At 48.2% G+C, this 21,212-nt stretch overlaps 1 protein-coding gene across 4 annotated transcripts in view; it reads left to right on the plus strand.

The window, feature by feature from the left end:
• The window catches only part of FERMT2 (FERM domain containing kindlin 2), a 53,638-nt gene that overhangs the window by 25,894 nt on the left and 6,532 nt on the right, over window positions 1-21,212 (plus strand). For 2 of the 4 annotated variants that reach the window (XM_064659617.1, XM_064659618.1), the window contains exons 3-12: window positions 6,394-6,528; window positions 10,145-10,177; window positions 10,623-10,848; window positions 10,955-11,057; window positions 11,510-11,617; window positions 13,594-13,728; window positions 15,459-15,508; window positions 18,177-18,301; window positions 19,961-20,067; window positions 20,427-20,648. In XM_064659617.1, coding sequence (XP_064515687.1) covers window positions 6,394-6,528; window positions 10,145-10,177; window positions 10,623-10,848; window positions 10,955-11,057; window positions 11,510-11,617; window positions 13,594-13,728; window positions 15,459-15,508; window positions 18,177-18,301; window positions 19,961-20,067; window positions 20,427-20,648 — 1,244 coding nt within the window. The remainder of the gene's footprint in view (window positions 1-6,393; window positions 6,529-10,144; window positions 10,178-10,622; window positions 10,849-10,954; window positions 11,058-11,509; window positions 11,618-13,593; window positions 13,729-15,458; window positions 15,509-18,176; window positions 18,302-19,960; window positions 20,068-20,426; window positions 20,649-21,212) is intronic. The other 2 variants (XM_064659619.1, XM_064659620.1) reach the window with 1 other exon arrangement.

Consider the following 21,212-nt stretch of genomic DNA (forward strand, 5'->3'; position numbering starts at 1 on the left):
GGCACTTCAGAAGTTATGCAAGTCTTTTTTTTTTTTTTTTTTTTTTTTTAGGTTTCTTTTTTCCCCCTCTGGTCTGTTTTGCAAAACTTTATCTCGAGTGAATTTATGTTGAAGATAAGTCGGATACTTAATTCTGTAAACTTACACTGTGAAAAACGACCCACAGGATTCACTCCTTCCAAAGAAAAATGCTTTTTTGTTGTTGTTTTTAAGTCTGAAGTGGAAGAAAAATTGAGTTTGAGGTCTCGTTTTTCTAAGGCTCATCATAGTGATGCACAAGGGCTGTAATTTTTATGAGTCATTGGTTCAAGGCAGCATTGATCCAGTGCAGAGATATCCCACTTCCCAGAGATATCCCACTTCAAAACACATTTCCTGGTGAAGGGTGGCTGGATCAGCATTAAAGAGAGGATTTCCCTAAATGCTGTCTGTGCTACAAGTAGAATAAGGGAGTTTTTTATGGTTCAAGGGCTAACCGGTTGAACCAACCCTCTGGCCTTTAAGGGAGCTGGAAGTGGGGTGGGAAATTGGCTGCTGAAAACTTCTTTGGTACGTTAATTCTCCTTCTATATCAAAATATTCTTTATATATCACATTATTTTCCTTATGTATCAGAGCTGAATGTTGAAATTAGTGTGATGTCCCATAATTTTAATATTTGGGGAAGTTGGTACATACTCAGCCCATTCCGGTCAATGACGTTGTCTCCCATATGTGGGTGATGCAAGAAATCCATGAATCTTAATTCCTTGTGGGAGGGAGAGCCCATCCCTTGGAGCACGGAAATCATCACTGTGGGTCCCCTGACCCCTTGCTGAGCTGACTGGTGGGTTCTGGAGACTCTGCATCTTAGATTAGGACAAGAAGTAAAATCACCCTTTCTTCCACCCTGAGACACATGGATTTTGCTCCCATCTCTTCCCACCACTGCTTTCCAGTGCCCAGAGATGCTGTGGCTGCCCCATCCCTGGAAGTGTCCAAGGCTAAATTGGACAGGGCTTGGGAGCAACCTGGGATAGTGGAAGGTGTCCCTGCCCATGGCAGGGGGTGGGACTGGATGGTCTTTAAGGTCCCTTCCAACACAAACCATTCTGGGATTTCCATCACAACACATCTTGGGGGTTAAAGAAGCAGCAGCTGCAAGATTTATTTGGTGGAGTTAGTGCAAAAGAGGATAAGTTGGGAATTTTGCACCCTGTGAAGCAGATTTTTTTTTTTTTAGAGTAATTTTTTTGGGTGCAGATGGTTCTCTGTGAAGAAGGAAGGTTTAATCCCAGCTCTGCTGTTCGTCTCTGGGTGGGAGATAAATGGGAACAGCTGGGCCAGACAGGCTGGGCAGGGACTGGATGAGAAATGAGGGATTACACAGGGAAGGGGTTTCCCTTCAGCCAGAGGCAACACAGGCTGTAAAATGGCTTCATTCAAGAGTTGGAAAAAGTTCTCTTGGGGATTGAAGGTCTCCTTCACAGTCATATTTCAGGCTCTGAAACTCTTCCTTCCAGGCTCAGGCATGACCTTTCCACAGAATTCTGCAATGGTTTGGGTTGGAAGGGACCTTAAAGCCCATCTCATTCCACCCCCTGACATGCACAGGGACACCTTCCACTAGCCCAGGTTGCTCCAAGCCCTGTCCAGCCTGGCCTTGGACACTTCCAGGATTGGGCAGCCACAGCTTCTCTGGGCAACAGATCCCCTAAATTTGATGAGGGACACGGACATGGATCTGCAGCAATGTTAGGGCTCAGCCACAGCTGCTGGTCCAGCATGGGCAGGAGATGCCATAATGCAGAGAGTTCCTGCTCAGATCCAGCTGAAAAATGGTTTTGGAGCAGTTTCTGACTGGTGCTCTCCCCTCTGTGTGGATCGTGTTGTGGATGGTTTCTGCTGGTGGCTGCCACCAGCAGTGCCAGGGACATTCAGTGAGAGGCTGGAGAGCTGGGTTTCTACATGCTTACACAATAAATAGAAATAAAATGCTAAAAGGCTCGTTTACAGTCAATTCTAGGAGACTTTGCCAGTGCCATCTGTCCCCTGTGTACAGACAAGGAGCCTCTTGGAAAGCAAACACAGCCCAGACCAACACGTCAATTGAAGAGTCAACACATTAGCTGTGTTCAGCAGGTCCCTTCTGCTGGCCCACCCACATCTCACTGACCCCTTTTTCCTTCATAGTGACCTTTGGCAGCCTGGCTTCAGCTGGAAAATGTGGATGAAGCGGGTAACAGAGGGTTTGGTGTGGGAATTTGAGGCCGGAGTCAAACCCTGGGGAGATGTTTTACCTCCAAGTGAACAACTCCAGGAAATGGGCTCCTCCAGGTTCAGTGGCACTTAGTAAAAACCCATAAAATCCCAAACATGTATAAAGGATTTGAATTTTTTTGCACCACTTGGACACTCTAAGGATCTTACTCTTGCTCTCATGGCCAGAAAACATGGATTTCGGCCTCTGGAGCAGTTCCTTGTCCAATTTTTAGTTAACAGAAGCCCCACCATCCACCCTAGGATTGACTCTACTTCAGCTGCAGAAGTCAAACACCATGTTTTCTAAGACCAGCTCTATTTAAGACTGTTTGTACACTTGTGGATCATAATCTGGGGCGGGAAATAAAATCAGTGTTGCTCTTGATGCTTCTCCGCTCTCTTGTTTTTAGCACAACAAGCTTTATTTTTAATTTTTCCTCACAGAACCCTAGAATGGTTTGGGTTGGAAGGGATATTAGAGATCATCCAGTTCCAACACCCCTGCCATGGACAAGGACACCTTCCACTAGACCAGGTTGCTCCAAGCCCCATCCAACCTGGCCTTGGACACTTCCAGGGATCCAGGGGCAGCCACAGCTTCTCTGGGAAACTTGTGCCAGGGCCTCACCACCCTCCCAGCCAAGAATTCATTCCCAATATCCCATCCAACCCTTCAGTTTAAAGCCTCTCCTTCAGCTGGCTTCAGTGAGGTTGTAAAGTCTTGGAGTCCGTGGTACATCCCACAGAATGCTGTTGGGGAGGAATTCGCGGCTTATCCCGGGGAGCCGTGCTGAGCTGCAGGGATGCTCCGGCATCACAAGGATGTGCTGCCTCTGCCGTGCCCTGCAGCCATGTGCTGTTTGGAAGCAGCTGCCTGTATCCTTGTAACCCTCTTGACAGCGTCAGGAACAACTGAGGGGCTATAAAAAGTCTCTTTTGATATCAGATGGTCAAGCCTTGGGCCGACTCCAAGAGATTGCTTCCAGGAGCCGGGCTTGGCCCGGAGCCCTTCTCCCGGCCTCCCTGAGTGGTTCCAGCTGAGAGGCTCCATCAGTTGCTAATGCACCATAAATAAACATCAGAGTCTAAACCTTGCTCCAAAATACCAGGGGAACTCCTCGTTTTAGGCTCTGCTGCCTGTTGTCCCCCGCGCGTGACCCCGGTTGTCCCAGCAGATTCTTCCTCCATGAGGTAAGCTGGCTGGGATAAATGGGAATGCGTGGAGCTGGCTGGATTCGTGCTCTAGGTATTTATTGCTAGAAATGGTCAAAAAAGTTGGGCAGTGAAACTGGTGGGTGCAGGGATGGGGTTTAGTGGGGTGATGTGCGTGTAGTAATAATAAATCGGTGTTAAATTAAAGCTGAAATTAAATAAAGCTTATCTGTAAAAAGAAATAAAATAGATAAATATTATATGAATAAATATAAAAACCAAAAATAAATAGTACAATAAATTTGGTATATAAAATAAAATATAAATATATATATAAAAATCTGACTATAGTATATATAGAGATATTTATATGTATAAAACATATATATATAATATTGTATATATATTATATATATAAAATATATTTAAATCTATATATTTTAAATCTTTTTATAGATTTTTAATCTCTGTGTATTATAGAGATAAAGAGATAAATCTACGTATTTATCTATATTATTATATTATCTGCATATAGAGATAAATCTACGTATTTTTGGCCTGGAATTGTTCAAGGCCAGGCTGGATGGGGCTTGGAGCAACCTGATCCAGTGGAAGGTGTCCCTGCCCATGGCAGGGAGTGGAATGAGGTGAGCTTTAAGGTCCCTTCCAACCCAAACCATCCTGGGATTCTCTTACGTGATTGAAATAAATATATATAAATACATAAATAAAAATAAAGCTTAAATTAAATAAAGCTTATATAAAAATAAATAAAAATCTTAGTAAGCGTCTCTAGATATATAAATAAAAATAAAGCTTAAATTAAAGCTGTGCTGGATTATGGTTTGTGATGGGAGACCTGCAATATAAAAGGTGGTTAAATACAGATGTGCCCAACCTCTGGATTCAGGAACACCAGGGCCAGTGGGATCCATCCCTGGAAGTCACCTGGATGGGGCAAGTTCACAGCTGGATATTTTCCAGCCTGTTTTTAGTAAAGAAGGATGTTGGTGTGGGCAAGCACGAGCCAGCACAGCCACATCTGCCATGGGGGTGTGTCCTGCTCGGGTCACGTGCTGGCGACCAAATTCCAGTTTTAATTATAATCCCGCGCCTGGGAGTGCACAGGGAACTCCCACTGCTGCCAGCACGAGGTGAGATCTGAGCCCTGTAACTGCCCCTCCTTAGGATAATGACTTATTGTCTCCTTCAGCATTCCTCAGGGTGGGAAAATACAGCCTGGCTGCAGCCAGCTCCTGCTCCTCTGGCTCCTGCCCATCTTCTGCAGCAGGGATGGGATGAGGGGCTGCTTTCCATAGGGCATCCCAAGGCAAAGCTTGGCATGTCTCCACACAGCTGAGAATTTTGGGGGGATATGTGCAAAAACCAGAGCGAGAAACAACACAGGGGCTTGAACATGGACAGCCACCTGCAGAGGAGACTCCAAAACTCCTTCCAGGCTCAGGCATGTGCCGTAATCTCCTTTCCATAGACTCGTCATAGAATCCCAAACTGGTTTGGGTATGAAGAGACCTTAAAGCCCATCTCATTCCACCTGCTGCCATGGGCAGGGACACGTCCCACTAGCCCAGGATGCTCCAAGCCCCATCCAACCTGCTCTTGAGCACTTCCAGGGATCCAGGGGCAGCCACAGCTTCTCTGGAAAATCTGTGCCAGGGCCTCCCCACCCTCACAGCCAACAATTCCTTCCCAATATCACATCTAACCCTGCCCTCTGGCAGTGGGAAGCCATTCCCCTTGTGTCCTGTCCCTCCAGGCCCTTGTCCAGAGTCCCTCTCCAGCTCTCCTGGAGCCCCTTTAGGCACTGGAAGGGGCTCTCAGGTCTCCCTGGAGTCTCCCCTTCTCCAGGCTGAACACCCCCAGCTCTCTCATCCTTTCTTTTCTCAGTCCAAGCTGTCTTTCAGAACTCTCCACCCTTTTTGCAGCCTTTCCCCATTGCAGTGGGATGGCTCCATGCCCAGGTCAGTGCTTTTCCAGGTCAGTTCCCACAAATCGACCGAGCCCAGTTTGGAGCAGACAGAGGGTTGTCCCCCATCCTGGTTTTCTCAGTGCCAGTGAGGGACCCCTGGCCCTGCTCCAGTCCCTTGGTGGTTTCCTTGGTACAATGGACAGTGGGCTTTGCTTTCCCAGGGAGCTCCTTCCCCCTTGGAAGCCACTGCAGCAGACCCAAAGTACAGCCTTAGTGGGAAATGACCCTAAAATCCTCTTTTTCATTGCTCCCCATGGCTTAAAACACAAACACACTGAGATGCTCCTCATTTTAAACGGTTTTTGAATTATTCAGGCTGGTCCTGGGCAGGGAAATGGGACAGATTTGCTGTGAAAAGAAAACTCTTTGGTCAAAATCTCTTTAAAAATTGGGTGCCTTAAATACAGGCTTTAAGGTCCAGCCTGTAACTGTGTAAATAAATTGCTTAACTCTTGGGTTGCTCCTGTGGGAGGGGGAGGACCTGGCCTGTTACCTACATGCTGATTTCCATTTCAATTTCTGTATCTATTTGTATTTCTACTTCTATTTATTTTTATTATTTATATATTATTATGTATTATTATACTTCTATATTATTATGCATTGTATTTATATATTATTGATATTCATATTTTTATATTATTTGTGTTTCTATTATTTATATTTAATAGGTGGAAGTGGTACCAGGCTCTGCCACAGCCTCTACCAGTGCTTATATTTACATTTGAGTGTCTGTACCTGGGAAATTCCACATTTTATCCAAATGTTGTGTTACCTCACCAGCCAAGGACAGTGCTTGTTTCCAATAGGCTTGCAGGGAAAAAAGCTCTCAACTTGATTTTTAACCATTGCAAAGCAGGAAAATCAGCCAAGGGAGATATTGAACATTGCTGGATGTTGTTCCTAATGGAAGGATATTCTTTTTGTCCTCCTTTTTTCCCCCTTTTTTCGCCTTTTTTTCCCTTTTTTTTCACTCCTGCTGTTATAAAAGTGGTCCATTTTCTCCCCAGACATCAGGCATCCAGAAGAACTCTCCCTTTTGAGGAAACCCAGAGATCCATCAAAGAAAAAAAAGAAGAAGTTGGATGATCAGTGCGAAGACGACGCCTTCGAGCTGGAGGGTCCTCTGATCACGCCGGGGTCTGGTGAGCCAGGAAAAAAAATGGGAGGGGGGAAGAATGGCACTGCAATATCAGTCTGATTTAATTCCTTGAGGTCTGTGCAAGAAGCAGACCCCAAATAAATGGCACAAGTCCTGCAGGGCTGCAGCACTCGGTCACGGATGCATGTCTGGAGCTGTCACGCATTTTGGGGAGCAGAACAACACCAGGCTTCATAAAATAAACCAGAACACGAGTGTGGCCACTTTAACACTCAGATCATTTTACTGAGAGGTTTTCTTAAGGAAAATTGTTCCTAATGTCAAATTCCAGGTGTGTTTTAGGCTGTACCACTGTCCTACTCCCTATTTATAACCCAGGAAGAGCAGTGTTTTATTAATTGCATTAGCGTTGCCTTATGTTGTGTGTAGCTGTGGATTTTAATGCTAAAAGAAACCCCTTTTATTGCTGTGTGGTAGTTTGCCAGTCTGAATTCCAGAACCAGAGCAGCACTGGGAAGAGAATTGCTGGTGGAGTAACGTCCCAGATTGGAATAACATCCCTGATGGAGGAATATCCTTGATGGAGTAACATCTCTTACCCCGGGCAGCAAATTGATGCAGGTGTTTGCAAGCAGAGGGTTTTTCAGCTCTGTTCTGTGGCTGCTGGAAGTCTGGTGTTTGAAGGCAAATGGCAGGAGTTTAAACCACCATTTTGGCCAAGTGGGAGCACTTTATCCCAAATGGACTTGCGGAGTCAGTGGCGCTGCCGGGCGGGCGAGACGTGTCTGGCTGCCAAAGCTCTTGGGTTTAAATCTCGCAATCTGAGGGTAGCAGGGCAGCTTTGATTTAAAAAAATACCTTGGAATTCAGTAAACTTGTATTAATTGGTATTAAATTAACTGAAGGGAAGGTCATGAAGTGTGGTTAGTGCCAGTGGTGGCACTGGGCTTGCAGGCAGAAAGGTTTTTGCACCACAATCTCCGCATCAAACCATCAGCACGGATCTTGGCAAGGGAAAAATAATCCCTGTTTTGCTCTGATCCTGCACTTTCTCCTCTCAGTTATTCAAAAATGCTTCTGGACTAGTCCCTCTCCCACTCCTGGCTCAGAGATATTGGGCAAGGCTCCAGCCAATTTTCATTTCCATTTGGCTTTTTCATCCTGAAAGTCTGTACGAAGCCTTTCCAGAAGCCAGTGTTCACGGAGAGAGAGCATCTCTGCTGGATTAATAGGAAATACTTGGCCTGCTTTGGGGGAAATGTAGGCAGAAGAGAGGGTTTTATTTTAATTATTTATTGCTCTTTCAGTGAGTCACTTTGCTGGTTTTGCTTTCCCTGTGAATGAAATCACTTGCAGCAGGTTGAATTCCTGCGCGTTCAGGTGCCATTAGATAAAAGTCGTGGTTTTAACCTGAATAAACTGTTCCTAGCGTGGTTCCAACGCCAGTCTGTGTGCTGAATGCTTCTGAAAAACAAGTTAATAATTCAGGATGTGCTGGTTTCAGTGTGTGGGGATGTACTGGGTGTGTTTTGTCACTGAGCATCCCAAACCTGGCAGTGAAACCATTTAAACCCCAGTCAGCAGGGCTGCCAACACTCCCACAGGCCGTGTTGCCCAACACTTTCCATTAGAAGACCTGTTTTCACTTGTTTATATAAATTAGCCAAATTTGTAGCTATTTCTACTGGAACTTTCCATGACATTGCCTGGCCTAGGGCAGATTTTTTAAGGGAAGCTTCTTTTGAGATGTTTCAGGTGTTTGGAGAAGTCAATGAGGAGAACAGTGGAGGGGAAGCTTTGCTCTGATGGAGCGAACACTCGATCAGAGGAATGTGGGGGGATATCTGTGGAAAAACCTGCCCAATTTGAGGCAAGAAGTGGGATTTTTCGTTTGTTGGTCCAGTTGATGCTCAGCCCTGTGTGCTTGAGCCACGTGAAGGCTGAGACTGAGTCACTGCAAGGATGGATGGGGAGGAGGCAGGAGCATCCTTCGGGATGTGGTTGACGGATGGTGTTGGTGGTTTATTGCTGGTTCTTGTTGGACTGCTCTGCTCCAGTGTTGTAACAGCCCATGGGGAGAGCACCTTTCTGCTGCTTTTATAACCATAGAATCATAGGATATCTCAAGTTGGAAGGGACCATAAGGATCATCGAGTCCAACTCCCATCGTGTAAGTACCTGGTCTGAGTACCTGGCAAATCATCCCTGGCCTTCTCCTTGCAAGTGTGAAGCCTGAAGGGCGGTATCTGCATCCCTTCATCATTTCTGCTGCTTTTTTTGCTCATGCCTGGATCTGTCTTGATGGAGGTACCCACAGTGCTCACTGGTCCCATCCAAACCGGGATGCCAGCAAAACTAGGAGGGGCATTAAAAGCATCCTGATGGTTTTCTTTTATTTGGTGGTTTTCACTTTTATTTTCCATCCCGTCAGGCAATTTGGAATCCCATTTCTATATTATTTGGTGTTTCCTAGCCAGAAAGCTGGCAGTCATGGGCATGATGCTGCTGATTCAAACAGTTCCTCCTGCTCCTTGAGATACCCGTCGCGAAAAATGAGGGTTTGGAAAGTTTTTTTTTATTAGTTTGGTCTTGGAATTTTCCAGTCTAGCTCAGCTGTGTGCCATTCCTTGTGCAACGAGGGAGGAGGGATGGTTTGGAGTGAGGAGGAGGTGGAGCATGGCCCGAGGTGGCGGTTCAGAGCAGCAGGAGGTGGCACAAATGACCTTGTTTGTGGCATCTCAACCCTGTCACTGCCTTCAACACCCTCAGCAGTGCTCTGGGAGGGAGGGTGATTTGAAAAGGACACGGCCCTTTCCCAAAAATCCAGTTTGTTGTGGGACCTTCCAGGTCCTGGTGGGCAGATTTATGTCCAGCAGATGCTGCTGAGTGAGCTTGTTGCCTGGTGTACGTACGCAGTGGAATTCCTGGCATTAGGACATGGTGGTTGATCCTCCCTTCTTTTGAAAATCTGGATTTTATATTAACGTAAAAGTCAGTGTTCTTGTGAGATGAATAGGGGCTGTTTCATAGAGTGGTTTAGGTTGGAAGGGATATCAAGCCCATCCAGTTCCACTCCCGGCCATGGGCAGGGACACCTTCCACTAGACCAGGTTGCTCCAAGCCCCATCCAGCCTGGTCTGGAACGCTTCCAGGGATGAGGCAGCTCTCTGCTCAGCTCTCAGCTGTTTTGGGGTGTGAGATACCAAGCTGTGATTTGCTTGTTTCTCTTCAAAAAGACTCATTTTAAAAGGTTTGGGCGGGTTTTTCGAACGCTGTGAATCCGTACGAGCCGCAGAGCTTTGAAAGGCCTGTGAGTAACGTGTGCTTTGGGATCAGTTTTGCACCACGTCGCACCACCCGCTCAGCACATTAATACCAAATGTGTGTGGCCATCTCAGCAAGCTTTTCCATCCGGGAAATGCCGCGTTCCCGTGCCCGGCTGTTCTTGTAACATGAGTAAAATAACGTGAAGTCACTCGGGTTGCTTTGCTGCCGAGTCCACCAGCGCCGCTGCCAACACTCCATTGGGGTGGTTCAACCTCACCTGTGCTGTTCTGCCTCCTTCTAAAAATGCCCATTTTTGGCTTCTGTCCTTTCCTGCTCTCCGGGTGACTTTCTCTCGCCTTCTCACTTCCCTCCTTTCTTTTCCCTCTCCATAGGCACCGATATTCTTTACATCGGCCCCGTCAAAGGTGAGCTCCACCTCAGTAGGACTTTTACCCTCTGCCTCTGGTCTCTTTGGCTGCACCCTTAGTTTATTTTCCTGCTCCTCTAAAACCTTTGACTTCCAAAATCTTTAAGCAACAGGTAATACCGGTAAGTCGGGGGCCACTCATGTCCCAGGTGCCACAGAGACTCAGGGGGCAGGATTTTCCCGGCATGGGAGACCTGTGTCTTTTCCCACCGCGTGGGATGGAATGAGTTTTCCATCAGTTTTGCTCTTGGAGAAGAGCCGAGAGAGAGAGAGGAGAGGAGAGGGACGGCTTTCCGTGGGAGAACAAGCAGCACAGTGTTTTCCCATTGTGGAAAGATAATGGTGGAAAAAGGGACGGTTTTTTTTCATCCGTTGGCTGGGTTGGGAGCAAGGCAGGGCTTGTCCCAAAGCTAACTCCCGGCTTTTATTCCCCTTGCTGGTAGGAAATATCTATTCAAGCCCAGGACTGTATAGCAAAACGATGACGCCGACCTACGACGCCCACGATGGCAGCCCCCTGTCACCCACCTCCGCCTGGTTCGGTGACAGCGCCCTGTCGGAAGGGAATCCGGGAATCCTGGCCGTGAGCCAGCCCGTCACCTCCCCAGAGTCCTTAGCAAAAATGTACAAGCCCCAGACGCTGCTCGATAAAGCCAAAATCAACCAAGGGTGAGTGGAGGAGTCGAGGATTTGGGGTTTGTTTTTTTTTTTTGCTGATTTTAAATTGGGTCGCCGGAGCGTTTTGTGTGTGTTATCCCGTGTTGGCAATTCACAGGTGGCTGGATTCGTCCCGATCCCTGATGGAGCAGGAGGTGAAAGAAAACGAGGCTTTGCTACTGCGGTTCAAGTACTACAGCTTTTTTGACCTGAATCCAAAGGTACAGAGCTAGTTGTTTCACTTGCATCTTGCAGGCAAAGGCTTGGAGCAAAGGATGCCTGGATCTCTTAACGTGCTTTTGTGTTGGTAAACCTTGCCCCCAAAAAAACCATGAAAATTTGAATGGAGTTTGAAAATGGGTCGTGCAGGAATCAAACACAGGATTTGTGCTCCCTATATATCAGCTTCCTAATGTTTAGGTGTTGCTAGAGATGCTCTGAGGGGTCTTAGGGCCACTTCGCTTCGGTGGCAGAGGATTTTCAGTCTCAGATTGAAGTGTTGTGTTGAGAGGTCAGAGAATCCCAGGATGGTTTGGGTTGGAAGGGACCTTAAAGACCATCTCATTCCAACTCCCTGCCATGGGCAGGGACACCTTCCACTAGATGAGGTGGTTTGCCCTGAACTGGGCACGTACGTTTTCCGACGGTTCCGTGTTTCTGTGCTGTGCCGCAGTACGACGCCATCAGGATCAACCAGCTGTACGAGCAGTCCAAGTGGGCGATTCTGCTGGAGGAGATCGAGTGCACGGAGGAGGAAATGATGATGTTTGCAGCACTGCAGGTGGGACAGAGCCTTGAGACGCTGATGGTTTGGGTTAAACTTGATTTTGTGGCTTTGCGGGTTTCTCCGTTAATTAACCTGATAAGCGAAATCATGGAACCACAGACTGGTTTGGCTTGGAGGGCACGTTAAGACCATCTCGTTCCACCTCCTACCATGGGCAGGGAGACCTTCCACTAGACCAAGTTGCTCCAAGCCCCATCCAACCTGGCCTTGGACACTTCCAGGGATGGGACAACCACGGCTTCTCTGGGAAACCTGTGCCAGGGCCTCACCACCCTCACAGCCAAGAACTTCTTCCCAATATCCTATCTAAACCTACTCTCCTTCAGCTTAAAATCGTGTATTTTAAGCCTCACCTGGTCTTTGGTGGGAGCTTGGCCTTCTCAAGCTGGTAGAAGTTGGATCGTTTCCCGTGTCCTAATCCTCAATTGAGTTTACTAGATTTATTTTGAATTTAAATGTTTGCTGCTGATTATTTCTCGTGAAAAATAACTTCACCTTCTTTTACCAAACGTGTTTATATCTGTCTTAACTTTTAGTTTTGCGCTTTCTTAAACCCACCCAATACGTACACGGTGTTACTGAACTGTGCCTTTCTGGCCCTGTGCCCCCTAAACAGCTGGGGATAATCTGTGGGTTTCCCAGAACTATTTATTTATATCTGTTTTGTGAAGTATTCAGTGTGATTTGGCATAAATGCTACACCTGCTATTGACTTCTGTGGGACGGATGGCAGACATTTATTCCGTGTGGTCTGGCACGACTCGTCACTGTAGGATGCAGGAATGTCCCCCTCAGGAGCAGGGCTGTCTGCTCCAAGGGCCCCTCCCAGGAAAAAACGAGAGAAAACAGAAATATAATGACTCAGTTTACATCCCAGCACTCCAGAGTGGGTTGAGCACAGTCCTTCCTGTGAGATTTCATGGATGTTTTGGTTTTCTGGGGCAAAAACAGATGCAAAGACACGGAGTCACGGAATGGTTTGGGTTGGAAGGGACTTGGTCCATCTTGTTCCAACCCCCTGCCATGGGCAGGGACACCTTCCACTAGCCCAGGTTGCTCCAAGCCCTGTCCAATCTGGCCTGGAACACTTACAGGGATGGGGCAGCCACAGCTTCTCTGGGCAACCTGTGCCAGGGCCTCAGCACCCTCATAGGGAAGAATTCCTTCCCAATATCCAATCTAACCTTGCCCTCTGGCAGTGGGAAGCCATTCCCCCTTGTCCTGTCCCTCCAGGCTCTTTGCCAGCTCTCTTGGAGCCCCTTTAGGCACTGGGAAGGTGCCCCTGGAGGGAACAGCCCCATCCACCAGCAAGTGTCCTGGTTTGTACTGGGCAAAGCATCACCAGAGGTCAAGAGAGGTGATCCTGCCCCTGTGCTCGGTGCTGGTGAAGCCACACCTGGAGTACTGGGTCCAGTTCTGGGCTCCCCAGGGCAAGAGAGACATGGACAGACCAGAGAGAGTCCTCAGTGATGGGCCACAAGGATGATGAAGGTCCGGGAACATCCCTCCTATGAGGAAAGTCTGGATTTGTTCATCCTGGAGAAGAGAAGGCTCTGGGGGTCTTACTAAGTACATAACTACTTAGGCAGGGAAGGAGTTGGACAGAGGTGCCCAGTGGCAGGACTAGAGGCTGTGGACACAACCTGGAACACGGGAGGTTCCCTCTGAACATCAGGAAACACTTTTTTACCGTGAGGGTGACTGAGCACTGGCACAGGTTGCCCAGAAAGGTTGAGGAGTCTCTATCAAAGTTACTCAAAATCCAACTGGACATGGTCCTGGACAACATCTGGAGCAGGGAGTTAGGACCAGGTGACCTCCAGAGGTCCCTTCCAATCTCAGCCAGTCTGTGATGCTGTGGAAAGAGCAGCTCTGCCCTGTGGGGTCCAGAGAGGTCCTTCAGGGGTTGTGCCACCGACTCCTTGAGCTGAAAACATCCGAGATGGTCATTCCTGTGCCTTGCCTTCCAGTACCACATCAACAAGCTGTCCATCATGTCCTCGGAAAACCACCTGAACAACAGCGACAAGGACGTGGATGAGGTGGATGCTGCGCTCTCGGACCTGGAAATTACCTTGGAAGGTGGCAAGACATCCACCATCCTGGTAAGGGTTACAGGCACACCATGTGTGTCCCCTCCTTCCCTCCTGGGAAATCTTTCCAGGCTTCCAACCTTTTTTATTTCCTTCCTCTCCCTTTTTTTTTTTTCTATTTCTCTATGAGAAAGTTGCCCCCGGCCCAGTGAAGCGACACAAAACATAGACCTCCAATAATATTTGCTTTAAAATAGGGGATTTTTTAGATACTGAGGGATAGTTCTGGGGGCAGGGAACCACAGAAAGTGTCTGGAGAAGTCCTGGAGGAACCAGAATCTTACTGAATCCTTGCTACAGCAAGCCACCTTCCTGATGAAATAATGGAAAAGTAAATTTAAATGGATGTGATCTCTGTCCTCACTACTGACTTTTCCAAATACTGAGTTCTCCACGCTGAGGTTTCTCTTCCTCTGTTTCTAATTCATGTTTTACAGCACCTAAAACGGCTGCTGTGATTTTCAGAACTAATTTATGCTTATGAAACCTTACTTTTATTGCACTGGATTTTAGCCTATGTCTCTATTTCAGAGGATTTGGGGGGGGGGGGGCGTTTCAAATATGCTATTTTAACGCTCGTTTTCCACCTTTAAAAATGTAAGGGTTTAAAATTAAAATGCATTAAAAGGGCTCAGTCCTGTCAGCCTTGGCCCAGCACAGCTTTTCCAGGCTTTCTGCACATTTATACCGTCTCTAAATTTCATTTTAAGTTCTTTCCAACCCTAAAATCCCTGAAATTTTCCGGTTTTACACTTCATATAATTATTTTTTTAAGTGTTTATGAAGGGTCTTTTTGAAGTTACATCCATGCTTAGATGCTGTATTGGCATTAACAACAGCAGAGCTTTGCAATATAAAGCAGTGGCTGCGACAGAAACGACGACAAATTTTTATCACCGAGACATATTTTCTAATTTCTTCTCAAAACCAGATTTGGAACGCACCACCAAGGAACAAACCCTGCCAGATAAGAGCGCAGAGGACAATGATTCATCCAAAAAAACCCCCATCCCTTTCCGTAGGGCTTGCAACCAGGAGCCATTTCCAGATGCATTCGAGTAATTGAATACGGATAATGGGCAATTACTGGATTGTTTGTTTAGATTCTGCTTTTTTTTTTTCCCTGTGGTATCTATAAACAGTTCACTGCAGACTGAAAGTAAACTGTCCTGCTACTGGAAGCTGCTGGAGCAATCCTTCCTTTTTCTATCCCTCGAAAACCCTTGAGTTTCAGCTCCCGGGAGCTGCAAGTGCCCCCCTGTACATTTTCCTCATGCAAAAAGGGAATTTAAACTCAATATCTAAAGATCCAGTGGGGGAGGGGAAGGTCTTTCTAGACACAGAGTCAGATTTCTGTGGAGGTGCATCTTTTCCTTTTGTTTGGAGCATAGGGAAGCAACTGAAGGAGGAGAAAAATCCCCGTGCGAACACGAGCCACTGTGACCGCCCGTGACCTCGCGGGTGGGAATTGGCTCCAGCAACAGCAGGAATTCCTCAAAGGAAAATAAAACCTTGTCCTCTGCTTTCCAAACAGCCCTGCTGGGCTGTGCCATAGATTTTTTTCCTCCGCTCGATTCTCCCGGGAAGCGGCTCTGAGGCTTTCTCAGGAGCAGTTTGAGTGACCCCTGAGCCGCGATGTTGCCCCCCGGCTTCCTCCCCTGCACCACATCCCTTCCCTCCCGGATCCACCGTCCCGGCTCCGCTGGGGCAGGCGGGTGAATGGGATAATCTTTGATTTTCAGGGTGACATCACTTCCATCCCGGAGCTCGCCGACTACATTAAAGTCTTCAAGTAAGTGCTGATGGGAAGAGCTGCTCGTGAAACTGGTAATGGCAATGAATAATTAATGGTCCTACCTCTTAACATCCTTTTTTTTTTTTTTTTTTTCATCTCCTGGCCATAAGATATTCAAAATATTCAATACTTGAAGTTGATTAGTTCTTAAATAAAAAATTCAGGATGTTTTCCTACTGGGAGGGTTTGCTGCAGCCCATAGCCATCAACATGTGCTGGGTTATTTCTTTAACACTTTTACTGCCCAGGAGATAATAAACCATCCTGAAAGATAATAAACCATCCTAAAATTAGGAGTGAGACCTAAAAGTCCTCCTCAAACACTTCTCCTCGTTTGCTGGATGAATTCTAAGCCAGTCTCTCCAGCCTCTCCGTGCCAGAAGGAGCAGGTTAAGTTGACTCTGCTCCTCTTCCAGCTCACTCAGGATTTAGGGATTTTTTTTTTTAGTTTGCTTTGACTCGGATGGTGGAACGTGGAAACCGGGAACAGCAGCGTCTGGGCTTGGAGTAACATTTTTGGCAGCCACGACTGTCTTTTGCAATTTATTGCCAACTGAGGCGAGGGATACAGTGAAAGTTCTGGAAACTGGGAATAGTGATGAGATTTCACAGCAGAACTGCAGGATAGAGGGGGGGAAAAAAGGCTGTAGGAAGCAAAATAGCTCTGGAACAAGCCTTTATTTTATTAATTGTTTGGTTCTGGAGCCAGAACCTGGCACTCACAGCTCTGAAAAACTCCTTCTCCCTCTCCAAAGGCAAATTAATGAGGTCTCTGCGTCTGTCTGGGCTTGTGGTCTGGCTTAATCAGGGCAAAGTTTCAGGGCTGCAGCCCCTCAGTGGGTGTTTCTTCCCTCCCTTGAACAAACAAACAAACAAAAAACTTGTTCTTCCCTTTGATCTGCTGATTTGCCAATAAAATTAGGCAGGACTCAGGGAGCTAATTGCCTGCAAATTGGAGCACCAGGAGATGGAGCAGCCAGAAGCTGCGGGTTCCTCGCCCAGTGAAAGCCTAAAACCCCCTGGGGTTAGGACTTAAAGCTGTCAAATTGAACAGAGAATTCCATTTGCTCCTAAAAATGGGGGTCAAGAGGTATTTTAGTGCCAGCAATCCAATGTAAATGGCACGATGTTCAGAGCTGGCCCAGCTTTGGATGTGCCTCTTGTCACACTTCACATGGAGAGGAGCTGCAATACATGTCCCTAATATTCCATAGATTTAGCTCCTGTAAATATGTCCCTGTATGTGCCTGGTGTTGCTGCAGAGAGTTGGGATGTTTCTCTCTCCCCTGCAAGCCAAAATCATAGAATTCCAGAATGTTTGGGGTTGGAAGGGACCTTAAAGACCATCTCATTCCAACCCCCTGCCATGGGCAGGGACACTTTCCACTATCCCAGGTTGCTCCAAGCCCCGTCCAGCCTGGCCTGAAACGCTTCAAGGGCAGCCACAGCTTCTCTGGGCAACCTGTGCCAGGGCCTCACCACCCTCACAGGGAAGAATTCCTTCCCAATATCTCCATATATTATGTCCAGCATCAAAATGCCCTTCCTGCAATTTAAAGGAGGCCCCCCAAAAAATCCAAAGGCAAAAAAGATGCATTAAGGCATCTTTGACGAAGGATGGAACAACCTGCACGTGTGGGATGGCTTGGCTGGAGGCTGGTGACTTCTTCCATAGTGGGAAGCAGCTGTCAAAGGAAATTGTGGTTGTATAGTTTTCCCAGGGCAGGGCTGTGTGTGTGCCAGGGCTTTTGGAGGAGGAGGAAATCCAGCAAGGGCAGGAGGAAGCAGCAGATGCCCCAGCTCAGGTGTCCATCACAGGAGTGGGAGCAGAGAGGTTCAGGCAGACATTGTTTCTCCCCCATGTCCCCGATTTCCTTCTGACCTGAGCAGCCTCCAGCTTGCTTTTGCTTGGAAATGGAAGTGCAGATCCCTGAGGACAAGCAATTGGGGCCATCACATATTTGATCCCTGCAGATGAGAGATCAGCAGCTGTTTCCGGGATGGAAACATGAGAAATGTGTGAGAGGCTGCAGATCCAGCCTTAGAATAAGGTTTATAAATTAGGGAAGGTTAAAAAATTCGAATACTTGGAGCTCTGCAAAGGCCCTGGGCTCGTGGTGGGATGAGCTCAGGGTCCCACCCTGCCAAGCGGTCGCTTTGCTTTGCTGCAGGTTTGCAGGGCCATCAGTTCTCCTGCAGAATCAAGCAAAATCCATGCTTTCCTTAGAAAAGAAGTGAACCTTTTGGAGTGTGGAGTGTTTAAATACAAAACAAGTGCACTCGTGCGTGCGTGTGGCTGACGAGTCCTTGGAAGTGCCGCTTCCCTTTGGAGCTCCAGCAAAGTGGTTCCAGTTTTGTGTGGTGGGTGGAGAGGCAGGTTTTGCAGCGGTTCAGGGACGTGTCTGTTTTTGTAACAGAGTTCTCCAGCTCCCCCCACCTTGCCCCAAATTACCTCCATGGGATTGAAGAGCCCAAACTTGGCATCGGAGCTCAACTCGGCAGTGAAAGGATGGCTGAGCCCCCGGGCAGGGACTATCCCAGGGGTGGGGGAATAACTCAGGCTGCTGACAGCAGGTTTCCAGGGGTGAAATAATGAGTTTCCTGGTGCAGCAGCTTGCTTTTAGGAGCTTAAACCAAGCGTGATGTCCCTCCATGTGTCTGGCAGGCCCAAGAAGCTGACGTTGAAAGGCTACAAGCCCTATTGGTGCACCTTCAAAGATACCTCGATCTCCTGCTATAAAAGCAAAGAGGAATCCAACGGGACTCCTGCTCACCAGATGAACCTGAGAGGTAAGAGAAGAGTGAGGTGAGGGAAGAGAAGCTGCTTTTTATTCCAGTAAGAGGCTGCTCCTCCTGCATCTTGCTTTCCCACTGCTTTATCACCTCGGCGTGGTGTCCCAGGGTTGGGTAAATGTGTTCAAAGGAATGAGGTGACTGGGTTTGATGGTGTGGCACAGACTTGGACTTCTAGACAGTGTGATCCCACAGAGAAGCACCAACAGCTCCCCAGTAGCATGAGGAGACAACTTACAGAATCATGGAATGGTTTGGGTTGGAAGGGACCCTCAAGACCATCTCATTCCAACCCCCTGCCATGGGCAGGGACACCTTCCGCTTGCCCTTGTTTTTGTCATAGTTCAGTCACAATCCCCGTGGCAAAAAAAAAGAGTTTAAGCTGGGAAGAACAGACCATTCTCCTCCTCTGCTGCCTTAGATTATTTTCCCTCTTCTGCCTGGTGCTGGTTGGGAGCAGCCTCACTGCAAGCCTCAGGTTTTTAAATTCCTGCAGTTGCTGGCTTTCCTTGTGTCAAGTTAAACATTCCTGCTCTGGCAGCCACGGAGCTGCAGAGAGAGCTCATTTGTTTTCCCCGTGGAGGCAGGAGCAGATGGGATGCCAAGCGACCTCGGGCTGCTGTCGGAGCGAAGCCCGGCCCGCAGGACCTTTTTGGGAGCTTTTGACAGATCTGCTGTGACGGCACTTTCAAAAAATCTCGGAGGCGGCGTTGAAGCGGCGCCTGGGAGGACTTGGCTGCTTCAGTTCAACACGCTCCGTGTTTATCCAGCCACTTGGAGTTCTCTCCAGACTCCGGGAGCGGGATGCTCACACCTCACCGCTCACTGTAGCAGCCAAAATCATGGAATCACAGACTGGTTTGGGTTGGAAGGGACCTTTAAGACCATCTCATTCCACTCCCCGGCCATGGGCAGGGACACCTTCCACTAGCCCAGGTTGCTCCAAGCTCCAAGACCTGTCTAGCCTGGCCTGGAACACTTCCAGGGATGGGGCATCCCATCCTTGCATAAATAACATAGAGGGGTTTCAGGGTGGGAGTCAACACCCATCTGGTCACCTTTTTGTATCCTTTCACAAAAGGAAATATCAGGGAAAGGCTCTTCCCCCAGAGGGTGGTTGGGCACTGCCCAGGCTCCCCAGGGCAGTGGGCACGGCCCCAAGGCTGCCTGAGCTCAAGGAGGGTTTGGACAACGCTCCCAGGGACAGGGTGGGATTGTTGGGGTGTCCTGGGCAGGACAGGGAGTGATCCTTGTGAGTGACCTCAGTGATCCTTGTGAGTCCCTTGCAACTCAGCATATTCTAGGAAAATTTTGGGGTATTTGCCAGCTGTGGGATCCATTCACAAGGCCAGGCAGGACCCATGAGGTTAATTCTCTGGGCATACGTTAGCTTTGGCTTTGTTTCTTTCAAATCAGGTCTTGCTTTTTCCCCCCCAATTTTCCCGTCACTTGGAAAAAGAGACATCTGACAATGGGTTTTGTCCCTGCTGTGTGGAGTGTTCATCCCCTGGAAGATGTGGTACAAACATTTGGCAGCACTGAGACCCTCTACTTGGAGAACTTTGCCTTTTCTTTCCCTGTTTTTGCTTTTCCCCCCTCTTTTTCAAGCATAGTTCCTCACACCCCCCCCGTTAAGCACTGGCTCCCTCATTGCAGGATGTGAAGTTACCCCTGATGTGAACATCTCTGGTCAGAAGTTTAACATCAAACTCCTGATTCCGGTGGCAGAGGGGATGAATGAAATTTGGCTGCGCTGCGACACCGTAAGTATCACTTGGACCTGGCCACCTCTTCACCCTTTCCCCACCATCAGCTCATGCTGAGGTGCTGTTAAGTAAAAAACAGGTAGAAAATGCCCTCGCCTGTGTCTGACCTCTGCATTCCAAACGCATTCCAACTCCCTCACCTGTGAGCGCGGAGCAGAAAGTCATGCCCTGCTCTTCCTTGGCTTTGTCCTGTGGTTTTAGCCTACGCATTGGCTGGATTTCTGGCTGTCCTGGTGCATGTTTGATTCTTCTGGGGGGCTGGAAGGGGAATGGAGGCTCCCTGGAGCTTTATCTGGGGGGTCTGGTGGTCGCCCCACGGCTCTGACGGGCGCGGGTCTCTGTTTTTGGGGGGGCAGGAGACGCAGTACGCCAGCTGGATGGCCGCCTGCCGCCTGGCCTCCAAGGGCAAGACCATGGCCGACAGCTCCTACGGCATGGAAGTGCAGAACATCCTGTCCTTCCTGAAAATGCAGCATTTGAACCCGGACCCGCAGCTGATCCCCGAGCAGATCAACACCGACATCAACCCCGAGTGCCTGGTCTCCCCTCGCTACCTGAAGAAGTACAAGAACAAGCAGGTACGTGCTGGCCCAGCACGGTGTTGGCGTTGGCGTTGGCGTTGGCTTTGGTGTTGGTGTGGTCTGGGCTGACCGGGCACGTGTTTTGGCGGTAGCTGGTGTCTAACACGACGTGTTTTTTTGGATGTCTTCACTTTCGTGGGGTGCACGTGGTTACTAAAATGAGATGTGACTGACCCGAAGGGTGTGGTTTGGATGCAGCACCTGGGGATGGCACCCACCACCTGAGCCGTGCCGGGTGCTGTGTGATGTGCACGTGCACAGCCCGGGCAGCGGGGAGTCTTTAATTGTAAATACGTTTAAAATTGGGTTACATTTATTTTAAATGGATTTTGGGAATGGTTCGGCCCCTGCTGATGAGTGATGGTGGAGCGATGGGGTCAGCTGCCCCATCTCTCCCCACAGCTGGACTCAATCCCCAGTGCTGGGATTAAAACCCCATTCCCCGCACAGAATCCATGGAGAAATCCCCAGGATCAGCGGAGTTGCAGTTGCTTGCAGTGCTTTATCCACACTTGGCTGAAATGCAGTTTGCATATTTTCTCTCTTTGCTTTTCCACTGCT

Source organism: Pseudopipra pipra, chromosome 6 (genome assembly GCF_036250125.1).
Source record: "Pseudopipra pipra isolate bDixPip1 chromosome 6, bDixPip1.hap1, whole genome shotgun sequence".
Taxonomy (NCBI): Eukaryota; Metazoa; Chordata; class Aves; order Passeriformes; family Pipridae; genus Pseudopipra; species Pseudopipra pipra.